The 19,805-nt window shown below is 37.3% G+C and overlaps 1 protein-coding gene across 1 annotated transcript in view; it reads right to left on the reverse strand.

Moving 5' to 3' along the window:
- The window catches only part of LOC128871595 (zinc finger protein 205), a 44,032-nt gene extending 24,439 nt beyond the window's left edge, over positions 1-19,593 (reverse strand). Inside the window, exon 1 of the mRNA XM_054113462.1 lies at positions 19,115-19,593. Within this exon, the coding sequence (XP_053969437.1) occupies positions 19,115-19,319 (205 nt within the window). The 5' untranslated portion in view covers positions 19,320-19,593. The remainder of the gene's footprint in view (positions 1-19,114) is intronic.
- Positions 19,594-19,805: the final 212 nt, after the last annotated feature.

The raw sequence follows: 19,805 nt of genomic DNA on the forward strand, positions 1-19,805 counted from the left end.
ACGAGTTCACCCAGAGTTGTATTTAAAAACTATGTTTCTCATATTACTTAATGCTTAACTGGGATAAGTAACTGTGTAAATCGGCATCTGATAATAAGGAAATGTAGAATATTTGCGCGTTTCAGTAATCTCTTGATGTTCCTCAATTTCCTTTTTCGGGAAGATGCGCTATTTATCATTAGGACTGTTCATTGTGTAAAGATGTCCGATAAGTAAGAGTTCCTCGCGTACACGTAGATGTAATAGCTGTAAGATTTGCAACATAATGCAGATGCTCTACCATATAGCGGTCTACCCTTGCCAGTACTACTAAAAGGTGGTAGATTAGTCGCTTTACAATGGCTACTACAAAGGGGTGTGAATGTATACAATTAATCAAAGACCACAAAAACACACAGCTTGTGCTGCAAATGTACAATCAGCAGGAAAATATGCCACAATTCTCAAAAGAGCCACGCGCACACAAAAAAGTATATGGAAATTAAATAAATTATGTGCCAAAAAAGTGGAAGTGCCGCACAAAGAAAATGAAAACACAAAATGCAAAGGACGAATGCAGACATTTAATAAATTGAAAATTTTGTAAACAATATAACTCAATAGCAAGAAAACTTTTACATATATATATATAAGTGTGTACACACATACGTACATACATAGCAGTGGTCTGGAACTATATTTGAATCGAATAAAGCCATGAAAATAGACGTCTACTGGAGCAATATATTGTGTATGTACTTATATAAGTAATGGCAAATATAAACCATTAAAAGTAGTGCCAAACAAACAAATATCCAAGAAATATTGGTCTACAATTGGAAGCCAACAGCCAAAGTAAAAGCAAACGCAAATTCACCAAATACGGGTACGGGTACGAATACAAACCAGTACGAGTACACGATTCTACATGCGAGTCTGTAAACGCTACTCCAGTTACGGAACGGACTCATCGTCTCTGGCATAGTAGAGCAGGAAAAGCAAAAGCAAATGCAATAACAGCCAACAAAACCAACTCTATTTGGATGGTACGCATAACAGTGGCTTTTCACTTTTCACTTCACTTTCACCAACTTACTCGTACGAGCAAAAAATAGCCACTCTTCTACTCATTTCTCAACGAACTTGGAACTTGGGTAAATATAACTAGAAAGCGCGCAAACTCTCACACTCAACCAAGTGCAATTATGTACATTGCGCATAGAATGAGTGAGTGAGAAAGTGAGTGGTGTAGAGAAAGTGAGTAGAGGTGCGAGCGCTTAGCCTACATACGAACGAAATGCCAAAAGGAAATAACTCGGTGAAATGTGCTGAATCGAATTTCTGCATTCAGCGGATATGAGTATGCGCGGAAAGTAGTTGTGTTTAAGAGTATGAGTACTGCGACAAAGAGTGTTTGGGTATAGGATACATATGGGCATGTCCACCAGATGGTCTGCGGCAGACAAAATATTAAATATAAATAATAGTAATATAAAATATTATTTTGGTATATTTTCATTGTGAAACAACCAAATTTAATGTAGGTATTTATAACCCATTTTGAGGTATTCCTAATACTATTTTTATTTTTATTTTTTTATTAAATTTAATACTACACAATACCTTATCCATACCACTTTTTTTTTTTTTAAACTTGTTACGAGGCTTGGATTATATACTTTGCGTGCAATACTAAAAACTCAGTAAAACAATAATGAAAATGGCTTAATTATTTTTCAAAATATTCTCCTTCAAAGTCAATACATTTCTGCATTCGCTTGAGTCAAATTTCAATTCACTTTTGCCACACAAACGTGGATGCCTCCAAAACGAGCTTTTTGAAACCTCCAACAGCTTCTTCATGCGTTGAAATTTTTGTGTTGTATGTTGTATGCATGTTTTGTTTGTTGTTGTATTTTATTTTTGTTGTTCGGGAACAAAAAAGAAATCATAAAGTACCAAATCAGGGCCCTAAGGCAGATGATCCATTCATTCGGTCTTTGGAGTGTTCAAAAACTCTTTTGTTTGAGCCGATACGTAAGAGCTCACATTGTCTAGGTAGAGGAAGATGATTCCTCTTCGGCGGTTTGTTTTTCTTAATTCTCCAAAAACTTCTGGCAAAAAAATGGCTATGTAGAGAATTTACTGCTTTAAGCTTCTCCAGTGGTACAGTTACGATATGACTAGATTTTCGAAAAAAAAGATGACCATTTGCTTCGAGGTGCTTCTTAGGAGAACAATTTTTATTGGATTAAGCTCGTCTTGGAATACCCATACTATCGATTGCTGTTTTGTTCGCCGTTAATATGCAGAAATCCAAGATGTGCGTTGAACTATCGCGCCAGAATTTCTTCAACATTTCTTTACACCAATCGACAAGAGCTCCTTTTTTGGGCAATTGTCTAATTATGCGGCGTCCAGCCAGAACAAATCTTCTTGACGATCAAGTGTTAATGCAATATTGAATGTAAGCTGATCCCCTAATGCGCAAGGATGGTTTTATCTCGCGATATGTCACCTAACGATCTCGAGTTATTAATCCCTTAACCAACAATGACGGGTATAGCCGATGTACGATGGTCAGGCCAAACGTAAACATTACGCGCAGAAGTGAATATTACGTGTGCCATGGTGTGGGTTAAAACTAGATGATAGAAAATAACTGCGCGGGCTTGTAAACGATTTCAGCCAACATCTTTGAATTTAAATCTTAGGTTAAAGGGTTAATTGGCGCACAGCATCGATTTCTTTTGCACAACAAACGTTTTTGGCCGGTCTTCACGAAATTTATTATACGAGGGCCGAGGGCCACGTTGAAACTCGTTGTACCAACGTTTCACAATGGCTTAGTGGGATACTTCAATGCCAAAAGTCGAAGTACAGAAAAAAAAGTTCGTAAGTGAAAACGTTTAAGTAAGTTTATCCTAAAAACATGCCAAACTTTTCGACAAAAATATCGTACTAGAGCACATCGCACGTAGTGTTACAAAAGCGTCAAATATTATATAAGAGACAACACTCGCATTATTTGAAAATAAATACTCTCTCTACTCTAAATAAATACTCACTTTTCGCGATTCAAAAACATTTTTACTGAGCTTGGTTATATGTATTTTTTGTTTACTCACCAAAGGCCCTAGTAGCCTGTGTGCTAATTAAGTTAGGGTTATATGTGTATATCCCCTAATAATTTTTTCTGTTTAATTTTATGTATAATTTCGTAAAAAGAGTAAGAAAAAAATATAAATATTATAGGGGAAATGCCACGTGCGACATGTCTCATGCGACAGTGATTAAAATTTTATAAAACAAAGTATAAAAATATATTTTTGGGTAAAATGAAAGCCATCTTTAAGAGACATCAATGCACAACAGTCTACAATTCGTCACATTGAAATATTGACCCAAGTTCGCGAAAACCTGTTCTGTTTTTGCCCCGTGCGAATGCCTTAGTTTTTTGTAATTACTTTGAAAACGAAAAATTTTCCAAAATCAATTTTATAAGACTAATTAAGAGCTATAAGCTAAGTTTATTGTAAAAACAAAACATCGTTTTAGCCGACGGTTTTTTTTCAGTTTTACTATGTACGGTAGCCACGTTCGACATGATGGAAATGCCCACATGTAGATGATTGGATGTCTAAGCGCAGAGTCCCTATTAATATATGCCGCATACATTAAGGCCGGCGGGCCCATTAGATGTCCTAAATTCAGTAGTTTTCGCGAAGCGTTGTAGGATGAGAAAAAAAACAATTAGCCAAATGAAGTTTTGGGGATAGTTTAATATATATTTGAACTAAAAAAAAAAAATTTGTACAATCTCCAACAATATATTGTAAGCCGAGTTATCAATAGATTCCCAAAGCGCCTGTATCCAACTTTTGTACAAGATACAACTTGCAATTTTCATCTGAAAACAAAAAAAAAAAAAGATTATTAATTTTGATGTAATTATCTTCGATGTGAACTAAGAAAATTGGGAGAAACACGAAAAATTCGAATTTTTGGGGAAGGTAGAAAAAACGTGGTTTTTCAAGGAAAAAAAAACTCTTCAACTGGGTAAAAAAGTCGCTTAAAAAAAGTTTTTGGATGTTTTTTTTAGTTCACATCGAAGATAATTACATCAAAATTAATAATCTTTTTTTTTTTGTTTTCAGATGAAAATTGCAAGTTGTATCTTGTACAAAAGTTGGATACAGGCGCTCTGGGAATCTATTGATAACTCGGCTTACAATATTTTGTTGGAGATTGTACACATTTTTTTTTTTTAGTTCAAATATATATTAAACTATCCCCAAAACTTCATTTGGGTAATTGTTTTTTTTTTTCTCATCCTACAACGCTTCGCGAAAACTACTGAATTCAGGACATCTAATTGGCCCGCCGGCCTTAATCTCACTAAGGTGGGTGACTCTGCTAGTTCGGAGGTTACTATGCGATGTCCCTACGAGTAGAGGGTAGAAAGTAGTACTGATTTTAGAGCGGCGGCTAGAGATATTAGTTGGGAAAAGTACTTATATATAGGCATGTAAATGAGAGTAAGGTCCCGTGTAGAGTAGGAGCATGCGAGAATAACGATTAACGAGTGTGATTGCGGAAGAAATACGAAATGGTGAGTGTTTGAGGTGAAGTGAGTGAGAGCGCAAGCAAAGCAGTTTGAGTAATTTAAAGGGATAGTGCTGTAGCTGTAGGAGTAGCTCGATTGTGATGGGTAACGCTGTTGGTGGTGTTGGTAGATAATTTTATACTACATACTCGCATGTAAAAGTATATGCACGAGTAAGCTTGGGGTACTCGTACTATTGAAGATATACGGCGCTGGCATTAGTGAAAACGAGCGCAAGTTTCGAAAGCATGATGTGAGTGTTTTTTATATGAATAAGCGTGCTCTTATATTACACATATCTATCTATTTACGTACATATGTATGTATCTATAGTACATGTGTAGATGTGTATTCTTGTTGGTGTATTTGCAACCCTCTTAATAGTTGGGGTTGATTGGTAACGCCGCTTGTCGAGCGCTATTTAAAATGGGAACCTTTGGACGCTTAAAGCTGAACACTTTTCCACGAAGGAATTATGAATAAGAACAATTAACTCTGACACTTATGGAAGAATTGCAAATAAAGGCAGGGATTATAGGTACAAACATTTGAAACTATAGCAAAACTTTTGTGTTATTCATTAAATTAATAAAAAGCCTTTAAAAATAAACTAACTTTAATTCTAATATGCAGGTTTATTGGAAATGTTATGATAATAGTTATGGGCAAAACCTTATTTTTTATTTTAATTTTTCTAAATTATTTTAAATTTGTATACTTTTACTTTTTATATTTTTATTTTATTCTTTATATTTTTAAATGCATACGATTTTAGTTGTTTCTTATTTTTTCATATCAATTTCGAGTTATTGATTTAAAGAGCCTTTATTACTGACCTTTCAAGATTTCTCATCACATCTATTTTAGTGTTTTTTGTATGGACAAACAAAATTTATCAACTTTATTGCAGACAGCCTAGACTATCAACTTTAATGTTTTTCGCAGAAAAATGCTTGGGGATGAAATAAATAGATGACTCAAACCTTAACAAATGCACACACATACTTCTATATATGCACATATGTATGCAAGCACATTATATACAAATATACACACATACACATACACGTGCAAACAACATCATTATTCCGCTGATAATCACGTTCCCCCTCCACCCATTTTCACTCCATCTCCTCGAAAAGAGCTCCAACGAGCAGAGCTCCACCACTGCATCTAATAGCCATATTGTGGGTAGGTTGTGTATAATAAAACTCTAGCTTTCACACACACAAACACACCCATCCACGTTAACTTTCAAGCCAGCCAGCATTGCTAAACCGGTGGTGTGTTTTCGCTTTTCGCATTTTCTCTCTTTTGTTCTTCTCCCACCCTGCATTGTTGTTATTGTATTTTTTTTTTCTATTCGACTTTTTTGTTGTTCTGTTTGTGCTTTACAATGGTTTGTTGGCGTTTTTTAGAGAGAGGTCGCTCGCCTCTGCAGCAAGCGATGTGGAAATACAGTTGACTTCACAGCACTCCACCAAAGTTGGAGCTCACCATCGCCATCACCATTGCAATGCACCAACCACCTCCCTATCATCCTTGCACACCTGACTCTCCAACTTCTTTTAGCTGCACATCACTGTGCACTAAACTGAACTTACCTCAACTCATTTTCTCAGACTGGCAGTCGGAGTTTTTTTCTATTTATCAGTAACTTCATTATCATTCTCAACATCGTTATCATCTTGTCTATGATCATGCCGCTTATCGTTAGCGCATCACCACCGCCTGCATTTTACTTGTACATAATAATTCAACTTAGCCTGCAATGTGTTGCCACCATAGCCATCGTCTCAGAAACTTCATAAAACACCAGCGTCGCCGTCATTGCCGACATCGCCATCATCATCATCGTCGGTAACTTCGAAAAATCAATAAAAACGCCACTAGTTTACTTCAAAATGATTTTGTCTCCTTTTTTGCCATTTTGCAATACTCGTATAATACTTATTTATACGGATTTTCCTGTTTTTAAGCAAGTTTCTATGCCGCTGAGTGGCATCTAAAAATGGCAGTGGAAGTTGTTGTTTAAAAGTGAAATTATGTTAATTCCTTGTCTTCTTTTTCTTAATTTGTCTTTTGCATATTTTGCTCTTTCATGGAAATGGCACCTTTCAGTGAATTAAAGAATAACATATGGATGTACTCGGATGTAGAGTTTGAGCCATCGGCTGCAATTTTAGGAAGCGGAAGTCTTCCGGCACGACATATTGCAAAGTTTTGACTATTTATTTATTTTCTAAATAATTTTTTATAAAATTATTGTTTATACCATAAGTAAACCATATAACTTAAAATTTCAAACTTCATAAAAAATGAAAAAAAATATCAATAAACTGTCATCATTAGTTCAAACTTCTCTTATTTAATTTAAATTTTTTAATTTTCAGATAGATTAAATTTCTTAGTTTTTAGAAAGATTTTTAGTATGTAGTTGTGTTGTCCTTTTAATTTTGGTATAATAATAAGCTAGTTTAAAGTGGCTAATTGACGGTGTTATGAATTTTCTTCCACTTAACGATTGTTAAAATTTTTTGTAGCATAAACTGTATTAAAAAAAAAAATAATAATAAAATGTAAATGAAAGTAAGTAAATAATCAAAACGCAGTTAAATGTAGCTTCATTCAAAGAGCTGACTCGGTTTAGCTCCCTTTTTGCAGCAATAGCACGGACAAAGTCGACATATATATACATGTTATATACAATTCGAATTTTCAAAAAATCAATTCTTTATTTTATTTTCTTAATGTACATATATTTAAGAATACGCACAGAAAATTTTAATATCATTACGGTGAATATTTTCGAAGTTACGCGCAAGGCGGAGTGGCAGCGCGTTTTCGTGTTTAGTGTTTTCAAAGTCGGTGACCAACATTACTCGAAAACGGCTAAACCGTTGATGCAATGTGTCAACTGATAACGCAAAATCGTCATACGGCAGATAGAGGCATACTTGTGCATTACTGTGACCAGCATACATTGAATATTGCGTGAACATTTGGTCATCCAGAAGATTTTTTCTCGTTAGATACCGCATAACTTGACAATTGCCCAAAATGCGATTCGTGGTTGTCTCAAAGCAAATGATCGCCTGTTTTTCGGAAAATCTGTAAACATCTGAAAAATTGTACATCTAGAGGAACTTAAAACACTGAAAAATTGTACCACTAGCGGAACTTAAAACAGTCAATTTTGGGTGGTATACAACCATATGTTAGCCAGAAGTTTTCAGGGAATTAAGGAAAACCAACCGCCGAAGAGGAATCATTCTTCACCCACACAATGCGAGCTCTTGCGGCTCACACAGAAGTGTTTTTGAGCACTCAAAAGATCGAATTAATGGGCCATCCCACTTAGAGCTCTGAATTGGCACCTAATGGTTTCTTTTTGTTCCCGAACAGCAAAAATAAAATGTGAGGTCAACGTTTTTCAAAGCCTGAAGAAGCTTTTGGAGTCCTTATAATCCACCGAGCGCTAAAAAGTGCCGAAAATGTATTTGCACATTTTGTGAACATAATTCACTCGTAACAAAATATGGAAAATTTTACCATTTGTTTCTCAGATGACCTTCATGTGAAATAAAACTCTGGTTTGGATGGAAATGTCCTTTACAAAGCAGCAAAGTTCATGCTAAATTAAGAAATGAAATCGTGAGTCGATCAACAAAATTGTATCATAAATTAGCCAATACCTACCATATACTATCAATGACAAGAATATTAAAAGGTGTGAAATATTAAGTGCAATAATAAAAGTTTTTGAAAAGTTCCTGCAAAAGTTACCGTCATTACCAAAACCCAAGAAAGTTTTAAATGGTGAGCATAGAATAAGCGACCTTACGTTTAAAAAATATGCTTACCTATAAGTATATGTTTACACGTTTTCTGCTCTTAGGAATTTCATTAATATTGGTCTATATTTCCTTCCGCACATGTTATCTTTTGCTGTTCCATAATGGGTTTCGAACACGGGCCAAAAGAAATGAAAACACCTGCAGTTTGCAGAAATATCTTCGATGGTATGATATTTTACATTCAAGTTTTGCTGGGCAGAAAGGATGGCTTTAAGTATTTTATGAAATATAGGTTTAGAGATCTATTAAAAAGCTGTAGTGATGTTTGAACATAGACATAGCGCAGCGAATAAAGATCCAGCGGCTACGCTGGCTGGTTCATGTCGTCCGAATGGATACAAACGCTCCGGCTTTGAAAGTATTCGATGCGGCACCAGCTGGTGGTAGCAGAGGAAGAGGAAGACCTCCTCTGCGTTGGAAAGATCAGGTGGAGAAGGACTTGGCTTCACTTGGTGTGCCCAATTGGCGCCGGTTAGCACGAGAAAGAAACGACTGGCGCGCTTTGTTAAACTCTGCCAAAATCGCGGTTATCGCGCCAATAAAGAAGAATAAGAAGAAGTGAAGTTTGGAAATGTAAGTTTTATAAGTTAGTAACTTTAAACTTTAAATACTCGAAGGTGCTAAAAATAGAGTAACTTAGGATGAGTCGTTTTGGTGATCCCCGCAATTCGTGGTCAATGCAAGTAGCGTAGAAAATTTATTAATGAACGTAAACATTAGTAGCCTAAAAATCAAAAAATCTGAGATAGTTTTTAAAGAAGAAACGCGTTAGTGTACTAGATTATTTCAATTTCGTGTACGGACGGTAGCTTTTAAAATGTGGTCTATTTGGTGCATATGCAGGCATTTTTTTAAAGCCGAAATATTTAAAATGAGCAAAGCTCAATTTTTTTTTAGTTCATGTAAACCAAATTTCAGCCCACGAGAAGTTAAACTACAGCGTTAACCGTTGATCGACAGAAAAGTGGATTTTTCGGCCAAGGCCATTTGAACTGCTGAAGGGCTGAGTCTCAAAATTATTTTGGAAAAACGTGATTAACACATATTCGATGGTTAATTCATTACGTCCAACAAATTTTCTTAATCATCACGCAATTCGAGCAAATCATCACTGAATTTTCTCACTATAAAGCGACTCGTTTCGTTTCTCGATGGTATGCCACTGCCTGCTGAGGGCTGGCCGCAATAACAAAAAAATGTTTCCCACATTAAAACCTCTTGGCCTCAGCGGATTACGACTATAAACCAGATTCTTGCAGTTCGACAATTCCTGAAAAAAAAATGGATACATATCATATCCTCCTCGATTTTATAACCGCTTACGACAGCACTAAAAGGAACTTTCTATATGCCCCAATGTCTGTCTGTTATCCCCGAATAATGAATAAAGAGATGTAGATAATCCAAAGATGATGCCCTCCACAGCACTGATACTTTGTTTTTGTTTTTGTTCTTGTTCTAATTTTAGATTAGATTAGATTTGTGGGGGGTTGGATAAGTCCAAGTCATGCTCAAGACAGGATAGGCATGACAGCCATATTCTGACCAGAGGCGTTGTGCGCTGTGATAACACATACCAGTACTCTCAGGATCTTTCTGCTGAGTTTTAGGACAAAGGTCGCTATTTTCCTGTTTGATTCTTTCACAAAGCACTTGGTTACTCTGCACGAGTTCAACCCAGACCAACGTCCGCTATGGGTAGACCTCATGAAGTCGTCAATCCATAGTTGGATCGATGCAGAATTGACACCTAGAAAGGGTTCAGGGCCTAGTGGCACATTTGCAGAGCCTTCATTAGCCAATTTATCAACTAACTCATTCCCTGTAATACCACAATGTCCAGGCACCCAAATGAGACTAACTTTGCTTGGTTTTGCAACACTGTTCAGTTTTGTCTTACATTCAGCGACTAATTTTGAAGAGCGGCGTGGGTTAGCAGGGGCTTGACTGTCACTACAAATTCCAATACTGCTAGATGGTGGTCAAGATGGCATTGACTTCCTTAAAGAATACCTGTGGCATAGGAGTACTTAGTGTCTTCGTCTAAGTATCATCCAGATCTGCTATCGTCACTGGTTTTGGACCCGTCGGTGTAGAAAGTGTGCGGATATCCCGTTAATAGGTTCTCTGGACTTAACCATTGATATCTATCTGGAATCAAAACATCATACTTCCTACCGAAGCCAAAGAAGGGAGCCCGATTGTCTATTGGCATCGAGAACAGTGTGCACCGCTCCGACAACTGGTGGTATATCTGACAGTAGCCAGTGTTTTCTTTGTTTTTTTCTTCGCCGCCTTTATCGCTTCCTTTAAGTTACTTTTTTGCAAATAGTCAGTGAATAACAAAATTCTAAACATGAGGTGTCGCGTTTTGAGTTGTGAATACACGAATAATAAAAAAGCGTCAAAATGCATTTTTTTCCTCTCGCTCCTCTTGCTTTCGCTTATTCTTCCTCTTATCTTCGTTTCTAAGGTTGCCTCAATCTTGTATTCTATAATTCTTGTGCGCGGATTATATAAGTATACTTACTATACATACTACATACTTACATATGTATATGCATATGAACTAGGAGTATTTTTATCCAATGATATTCACTGATATCTTTACTTCTATCACAAGGGTCCTTGTTGGGTATTTTGCCGAGGTGCAATGTGTTCTATAATTTGGTATTTTTTGCTCGGGCACTACCGCATGGTAGTCACGACCCAACCCATTGGACTAACTGTCGAATACAAATATGGTATCTTTTGAAAAAAGCCTCCTTCGTGGAGAATACTGTTTTTCAAAGAAGGATACTTCTTTTAGAAGACATACCGTCATCATAATTACTTTTCAAATTTCGAAATTATATATTTCAGTTAAGTATTATTTCGATACAAGCAATATACGGTTGACGGACCAACCGTCAAAATTAAAAAACAACTTAATATTTATGAAGCTCATTTCCAAGGTGCGTACTTTGCACAATTTGTAAAGGCACAGTAAGACTATCTCCAAACAGATGAATGAGCTAACGCAATTAAGTTTTAAGTTGCATCATTGAGTTTGGTTTTCACACACATACAATTTAGCTTTAATTTTAGCAATTAATATCATATTTCAAAGCTGAAATAATTTTCATTTTCCTTGTGAAAAATGGAAGAAAATGGAGTGTGAGGAAAATGGAGACTAACTTAACTTTAGAACGAATTTCATCAGTTTTTAGTAGATAAGTTTATTTTATTTGATTTTCATACTGTACTTCACTGGTGAATACAATCGACTTTTCATTGGACTCTGGCTTTGTTCAGAAAAAAAGAACAACTTGCTTATTCTTCAAAATTTCTGCTGCCTCCCAGCTATAGCTTCTTGCAGCATCAGCACAAAATGCAACTCAAAGGCGTTCTTGGAGCTAGTAAATGGAATTAGAATTAGTTTTGTTCCAATCAACATCCATTTTTTTATTATAGAAGCGACAATCTTTTTTTGGTTGGGAGATTAATTGCAATTGCGTTATTCCACAGCCCCTAAGCGCCTTCATTTCGTGTTTTTTGTGCCATTTAATTTTCATGATGTTTTTTTCCTCATTGAACAGACGCTTTCATGATTCAATAATAAAAGGTTGTGTAAAGTTTGACAACTGGTTTCAGATTCTACCTAATCCATTAATGCAATTTGGAAGTATGGGAAAAGGGCATGAGTTTATCCCCTTTCTGGAAAGGTAGTAAAAATTGAAGAAAGGTCAATGTAAACTATAGAATAATTTCAGGTTATTTTATGAATGACACTTAATTATTTATATTTTTATTGCAACTTAGCCATTATCGAGAAAAAGCCTCCCCCGGCCGGCAAATAATACTAATATTAATAATAATTCCATATTTTCGATAAAGTGTCAAGTGCGTTATTCGAGCATCGGGCAATGACGTATACGCAAGTATCAGATCGATAAATTTTGCCTTTGTATAAGTAGGGGGTGTTAAGTTTTTCTTTTTCATTCCCGAGCATGGAAAGCCTTTTTAACGCATGTACACAGAATGTGCTCTACGGTTTCCTCTTCTTCAATATCTTGACAACTTCGACAAAAGTCATTATGTGGTACCCAATATTATGGCACATTTAGTCTATTAAAATATTCAAACATAAATTAATTGTTATCAAAAGCATAGGCAGCTTTGATAAAATCTTCCACGAAGATTGTTAAAAACAAATATGGTGCCACGAATGTTTTCTTTTATTGTATCTTAAATAACATTGGAAGATGCGAAGTGAAAGTTGCAAAAGTCAAAGCAAAGCAGAATGGCAAAACAGTATTGCCTGCTAACTTTTTTAGCAAAAGTTTTAATTTCTGTGCTTTGACTACTTTTACTGTAAAAGATGCTTTGAAATAAAAAGTAGCTTTTCCAAGAGGGCATCACGGATTTATTAAGTAGCTCAAGAGGGCCGACATAGGATGAAAATTAAACATCTTACATCACCCACCTTTAATTATTGCTTCAAGAGGCGCTTTACTCTTCTCGTCAAACATATTTCTTAGGGTTGCATAGGAAATCTGACACAAATTTATTGTCAATAACGTAAGATAATAACTTCTTTGGCCCGTAGCCTATTCTGCTACTCCCTTCTGCAGCCATCAAAACCACGGTTAGCAAACAGGTTACTTTAACCCATAAGCGAGCTTGGCAGGAAGAGAGAGGCTGCAGATGGACAAAACTGATGTTACCTGTCATGTCCGACCGACTGTCGCAGATCCTCCTGTCATTAAGCAGAAGGGACTGTAGACAGCTGGTTGGACTGATGGCGAGATGGAGGATGAGATGGCAAACCACTTTCTGTGCGTCTGCCCAGCCTTCGCTCGAATCAGGCTTGAGGTGTTTGGCACTGATGTGTTAAGAAGCGATCACTTTGCCTCCTTGGCACCACAATATCTACTCAGATTTCTTCGGAGGTCGGTACAAGGACAAAAAACAAAAAAAAAGTGTTAGGTATTCGTAAGTCTTCATTTAGTAGGTACGAGCCCAGAATTCGGTGACTCCTGTAACCTAAGGTTTCACAATTGGTGATTAAGTGTTCCATGAACTCTTCTTCGTCACAGTAGAACCTGTATAAACTAGTGCTAATGATAGTCCTTTGTATTGAAATGTTTATGGCAGGCAAAGTGGCTTGTTAGTGCTCGGCAAAGTTATCTAAGGCCCTTTTTATTTAGGGTTAGGGCAGATTTTGCTCTCTTGGTATTAAAGTTCAGAAACTTTTTGTAGTGATTAAAGCCGTTTGTGTCGTTCCAGTGTTCTGTGGTTTTTATTTGGATACATTTCTTGCTTTCCTGTTTTAGGCTGTTTTTGGTAAGGCCGAAAAAGAAATTGGTCCAATAAATAGCCCTTACGACCTTTGGCATACAAGACCGCTCTCTCTTCGTGTCCCTCATGTCCTGGTACTTAAAGCAGGGAGACCTGATTAAGAATCGCCAGTTTGGTGAGTGCTACTTTGGACTAAGTAGGCAATTGAGTAGTAAAGTCCTTTCTTAACGAACGAAACTAACACTTTATAAGGCTCTAATCTTGCCTGTCCTAAAGTATGGCACAGAAGCTTGGACGATAACAATATCCGATGAGGCTTCGCTTAGAGTGTTTGAGAGAAAGATTCTGCGGAAGATTTTTAGGCCTTCGAACGTTGGTGAAGGTGAGCAGTCTTTCAACCTAAAGCAATCAATCATTCCATTTATCCAACCAGTTCCCCACGCACGTGTATACATACACACACCTCCTTTCATCCATCGGCAGGCGATCGAAGGATGAGCCTATGAGCTTTACGACGACATATACACATGGTAGAAAAAGTCTGCGTTCACCCACTGTTATAAAGTATTAAAATAATTTAACGTGTTTATCTTAAAACTCTCAGTTATTTCTTTTCACTTATTTCAAAGAAAATTATTCATAGAGGTTATGAACAAGGAGTTTGGGCTGCGTCGTGTTCAGATAACGGGATTGTAGTACAGTTACTTAAATAGGCTAAGCAGAAAAAGTGTGCGTTCATTTCGAATAGTGACGATTATTTGCATGGCAATTACGTTAAATTAAATTCTAAATCATTCATGTAGTTGACGCGGTTAAGAACAAATCTAAAGAGGGAAAAATTGATATTAGAAATACATTTTTTGCTACTATGGACCAAAGGCGAAAAGAAATAGATATTGGTGAAAGGAAAATCATTGTAAGCTTGTGGCAAAATAGTATGAGCTATCGGGAAATCGCGAAAATTGTTGGGAGGCAATACTCCTCGGTCCAAAGAGTGATAAACAACTTCAAGCAAACGAATTGTTTGGAGTCTAAGCCTCGTTCTGGGCGTCCAAAAAAACTGACGGAAAGAGAAGAACGCAACATAACTATTCTTGTGAATTCTAATCCACGACTAACAGCAAGCCGAATTTCAAAAGACATAGAAGTAAAATACCAAAAGAAAGTACATCCAGATACAGTAAGAAAAATTCGAAAAAGAATCGGATTTCACGGCAGAGTGGCCCGAAAAAAACCCTTCATATCGCGAGTAAATCGACTTAAGCGGATGGCTTTCGCCAAGGAATACGTAAACAAGCCACCTGAGTTTTGGAATAGTGTGATTTTTTCAGATGAGGGCAAGTTTTGCATTTTCGGGATAAAAAGTCGTAAAATTATTTGGAGGAAAAACGCAACGGCACTTGGAAAGCAAAATCTGGTACCTACGGTAAAGCATGGGGGGGGGGAGGTGCCATGATATGGGGGTGTATGGCTAGTTCGGGCGTTGGAAATATGCAGTTTTTTGAGTCGATAATGAACAGACATGATTATCTCGATATTTTAAAAACGAATTTGTGAGAAAGTGCAATCAAACTGGGACTCGGTGAAAGATTTGTTTTCCAACAGGACAACGACCCGAAACACACAGCAGAGATTGTTAGGTTGTGGTTGTTGTATAATGTTCCAAAACAACTTCGCACACCCCCACAATCACCTGACCTTAACCCCATTGAGCACTTATGGGACGTTCTAGAAAAAAAAAATACGAGAGCGTACAATAACTAGCAAGGAAATGCTTAAGAACGCGCTTAAAGAGGAATGGGTACCCATAAGTCCAGAAATAACAGCCAACCTAGTTGGATCAATGAAAAGACGCCTCCTAGAAGTCATAAAAAGCCGGGGATATCCAACTAGCTATTAATTTTAAAACATTTCTATGATCTTAAGCCTTTTATTTTATTATTATTGAAGTGAACGCACACTTTTTCCGTTTAGTTTGAATGGCCTTTTTAATTTTATGTGATCTCATTTTAAATTTGATTTTGTTATTGGTAGCGAAATATGTGTGATAGTTACGTTTAAGTGAACTTAATAAAACTCATTAAAAAAAATTTCTGAAATATTTATTGTTTTGAACTTTTTCTAATGCAAAGAATATTTGCATAGGTGAACGCAGACTTTTTCTACTATGTGTACATAGCGCAGCGAATAAAGATCCAGTGGCTACGTTGGCTGTGTCATGTCGCCCGAATGGATACAAACGCTCCGGCTCTGAAAGTATTTGATGCGCGACCAACTGGTGGTAGCAAAGGAAGAGGAAGGCCTCCTCGGCGTTGGAAAGATCAGGTGGAGAAGAACTTGGTTTCATTTAGTGTGTCCAACTGGCGCCGGTTAGCACGAGAAAGCATCGACTGGCGCGCTTTGTTAAACTCGGCCAAAACCGCGTAAGCGGTATTCGCGCCAATTAAGAAGAAGAAGAAGTTTGTTGAGTGCATTGTTACACTCCATAAGGACTTTTGAATTAAGCGTAAAGGTATTTAAGGTTCTGAGGACTGATTGACGGTCCGACCCTGACCCTCTTTTGGATACGATTTTCACTATTTCTATTATGGCGAAAAGCTCCGCATGGAAAATTGTGGTGCCTGTACTCAGTGCTAAAGATTTGTGTGCTCTAGGTCGCATTATTCCTGCTCCTACCCCCTGGAGCGTTTTGGATCCATCTATAAACAATTTTTGCGAGTCATTATATTGCAGCAGGTATCTCCAGCGCACAGAAACGGAGTAATCTACAGGCCTATTGGTACCCTACTTGCACGACCATCATTCAACCTAATGGGCAAAGTCACTGGCAGTGGGAGCCCCGTTTTCTTCTGCTATCGCAAACAGGTATCCATTATTTAATTTCTCTACGTAAGTTGCGAATACGCCGATGGAACAGGACAGGCGTCATGAAAGATTTATAGAGCATTTGCGACTTGTTTCATTTATCTGATTAAAATAATTTCATTCATACCTAATCTGCTAATTTATCTTCTATTAAATGTAAGGGTATTGCATTCTTAATAGAAATTATGCATGTGTTTGTATGTATGTCAGTATTGCATAAAATTAATTGCACTCAAACTCTGCTGATGAACAATACAAGCATTATTCTAAGACATAACACACAAAGTAATTGTTAAGCCTCAGGGAATAAAGCAAAAATAAAAAAAATGTGCACACACACGAGTATTTCAATACATAAATTATTTATTGTTCAATACCTGCAATAAATGGCATGGCAATATGCTACACGCAGCACGAGATCAATGAACTTTGAGCTGAGCTGAGCTAAGCTGTTGCAAAGAACTGAGCAATTGCAAAGTGTGAAGCAACAAATCGAAAGAAGAAAGTAAGGATGGACGAAAGAACGAAATGTACTCTATGCACATACACACACACACATGTGTGTGTATTTATGGCTGCGCATTTTTCGTGCGCGTATAGCGCTGCCATGACAATGAATTAAATTATGAAATAGCAGCATCCTTCAAAACGCAAAACTCAACCCTTTTCTGCGGTAGGGAGAAAGTCACTTCGGGGAATGTTTGTAAGTGCATATGTGATTATGAAACTGAGCGCGCTGCCGGGCAATGCCGATGGATGAAAGGAGGTGTGTGTATGTATGCACGTGCGTGGGGAACTGGTTGGATAAATGTTGGAATGATTGAAGGTAATTGACTGGTTGCCGATGGATGGATTGCTTGCTTTAGGTTGAAAGACTGCACGCTGGCGGTTTTTGACTTGCTGACGAATTATGAAGCGAGCGGAAGTGAGGTTGGGGTGAAGTTGTGGAATGCAATTTTTAGCGAGTCGTACTTTTTCGACCACTGTCCCTGCTGCTGCTGGCGATTGGCATGCCTGCCAATTAAACTGACAACAACAATGATGCACTTCGAGGAAGCTTTGACGGTGGACAGGTAAGAAGTAAGTGGGTCGGTAATTTAAAGAGGAAGTTAGAGGGCAAAGAAAAAAATAAAACAAAAAACAAAAAAAAAAAAAAATATAATAATAATAAATAAAAGAAAAACACACAAAAAAAAAAACAAAAAAAATTATGCAAATATATATATAAAAAAGTGTGCAAATATTGCAACTGAAGCAATCAACAAAACCATATCTCGTATACACACACACACATGCATGCATATGTACACACTTAAACGTCTAAAACAAAATCAATGAAATGGAATGGGCAAACAGATGGCAACAACCTGCGCAAACGGGGGTGGGTAAGTGAAGTTAAGCAAAAGCAAAGTATAAGAGGCAAAAGTATAGCGCGAAGAAGACAGTCAGTTGCACTGCATGCGTATGCGGGGAGCGAGTACTCGTAGCACTACGCGAATTTGAGTTCATTGCAATTTCAAAAGCGGCATTGCCGCCAAAGCGTTTTACCATCCCTGCCAAGGGTTATGAGCAGGAGGGATGTCCGCAAAAACGTGGTGGTGGCGGTTGGTGGAGCCCTGCTGGGGATGGCAATCTTTATGGTGCAGGCAGTGCAATGGCCGCGCAGCGAGTGTAGCTGGTTTTGGTTTAACAGTCGCCCCTAGTAGTGATAACATTTGATGGGGAGGGGAAGGTATGCTGCAGTGGAGCCTACAACTCGTTTGCCCGCAACGCCTGGCTGCTGCACCTACTATTTGATTGACTTCTGTACTTTTGCCGCATTGTATTGCACGTTGAAGGGGTACGCGGAATTAGGGTTGTTTGTATGGGTTTGTTTGAGTAAAGTGAGTTGGTTTTACTGCAGTTACAAACGCTTTTTAAACTGCAATTGGGGGTTGAGTTGTGTGTTTAGTACGTTTTCAACTCGATTCCTTAAAGTGGCTGGGGTGGCATGGTAATGAGTCAAAAGCACGAAAAGCCTATACAATAAAAGCATAATTTATAAGTGCGCACACAAGCAAGTAACATATATATGAACATGTGCTCAGATACACATAAAAACAGACATACATATGTACATGATTGTACGCTGGAGCAGGGTGGTAAAAGTGGGTGGTGTTTTTTTATGGTAGTGAAAATAAAACGAAAATAATCGATAATAAAATAGCTGGCTTTAGTTCTCGTTGGATATGCGCTGCTCTATTAAAGTTTTCCAAATTTAAAGCCTTATCATGTAGCTCGCATGTGAGGCTTATTTTCGTGCTAATGAAAAATATCTGTCAATTGCTTGCTGCATATTTTTAGGCACTGCATACAAGCTAAGCCGAGTGATACAATTGCCTTACAACAACCTTGTTAAATACCTCTTTTACTATCTTAGGCAGCTGTATTTTTTTTTGTATATATTTTTATAGTTTACGCTTTTGGCATTGGCTTTATTTCTTTCTTCTTTTTTGTTTGTGAAAATACAAATTTTTATGGTACTCACCATTTGGTATATTTTGATTGAAATGATTGCCATTCGTCTGATAGCGTTGCACATGATTATCGCCGACCGTTGCAGCCGTCGCATTGCCATTGATGCCGGTGGGCGTGGCGAAGGCGCCCGGCGGACCTTGTGTGTCGTGGCCAAATTTAGCCGCAAACTGATGTATGCCGGAAAAGGGACCACCAAACGCGGAGAAATTCATCATGACACCTTAGCGTTGAGTTTGAGGTATAGATGGAAAAAGTCACCAGCTAACGGTATTTGCACTGATCAGCTACGATTTAAAGTTTTAAAAAAATGAAAATCACAATATAAAGCTTGGCAGGATGCGTTATGATGACCGCTTCTCCTATTGCTTATCCGTTTTTACTACTTTCACACGCTTAGCAATTTATTTTCAGCACACTTAAGCACTTGTTTTGTTGTTGTGGCTTAATTGCACAACTTTTCATGTTACACTAAGTTTTTAGAAGATTCTTGTTTCTTTGCTATTATAAAAAGAATTGTTAAAAATATTGGGAATTATTTTCTTTTGAATCAAACTTAATTTTTTTATTTTTAAAACTAAAAAGGTTTGTGGTTTTTTAAAAAGCTTTTCTCACTTTTCACTTTTTTAAAGATTTAACATTTTGCCTACTGAAACAACGCCATCATGCTTTTATAGACTCTCTCACTAGTCGCAACGTCCGTA

This window comes from Anastrepha ludens, chromosome 2 (assembly GCF_028408465.1).
Source record: "Anastrepha ludens isolate Willacy chromosome 2, idAnaLude1.1, whole genome shotgun sequence".
Lineage (NCBI taxonomy): Eukaryota > Metazoa > Arthropoda > Insecta > Diptera > Tephritidae > Anastrepha > Anastrepha ludens.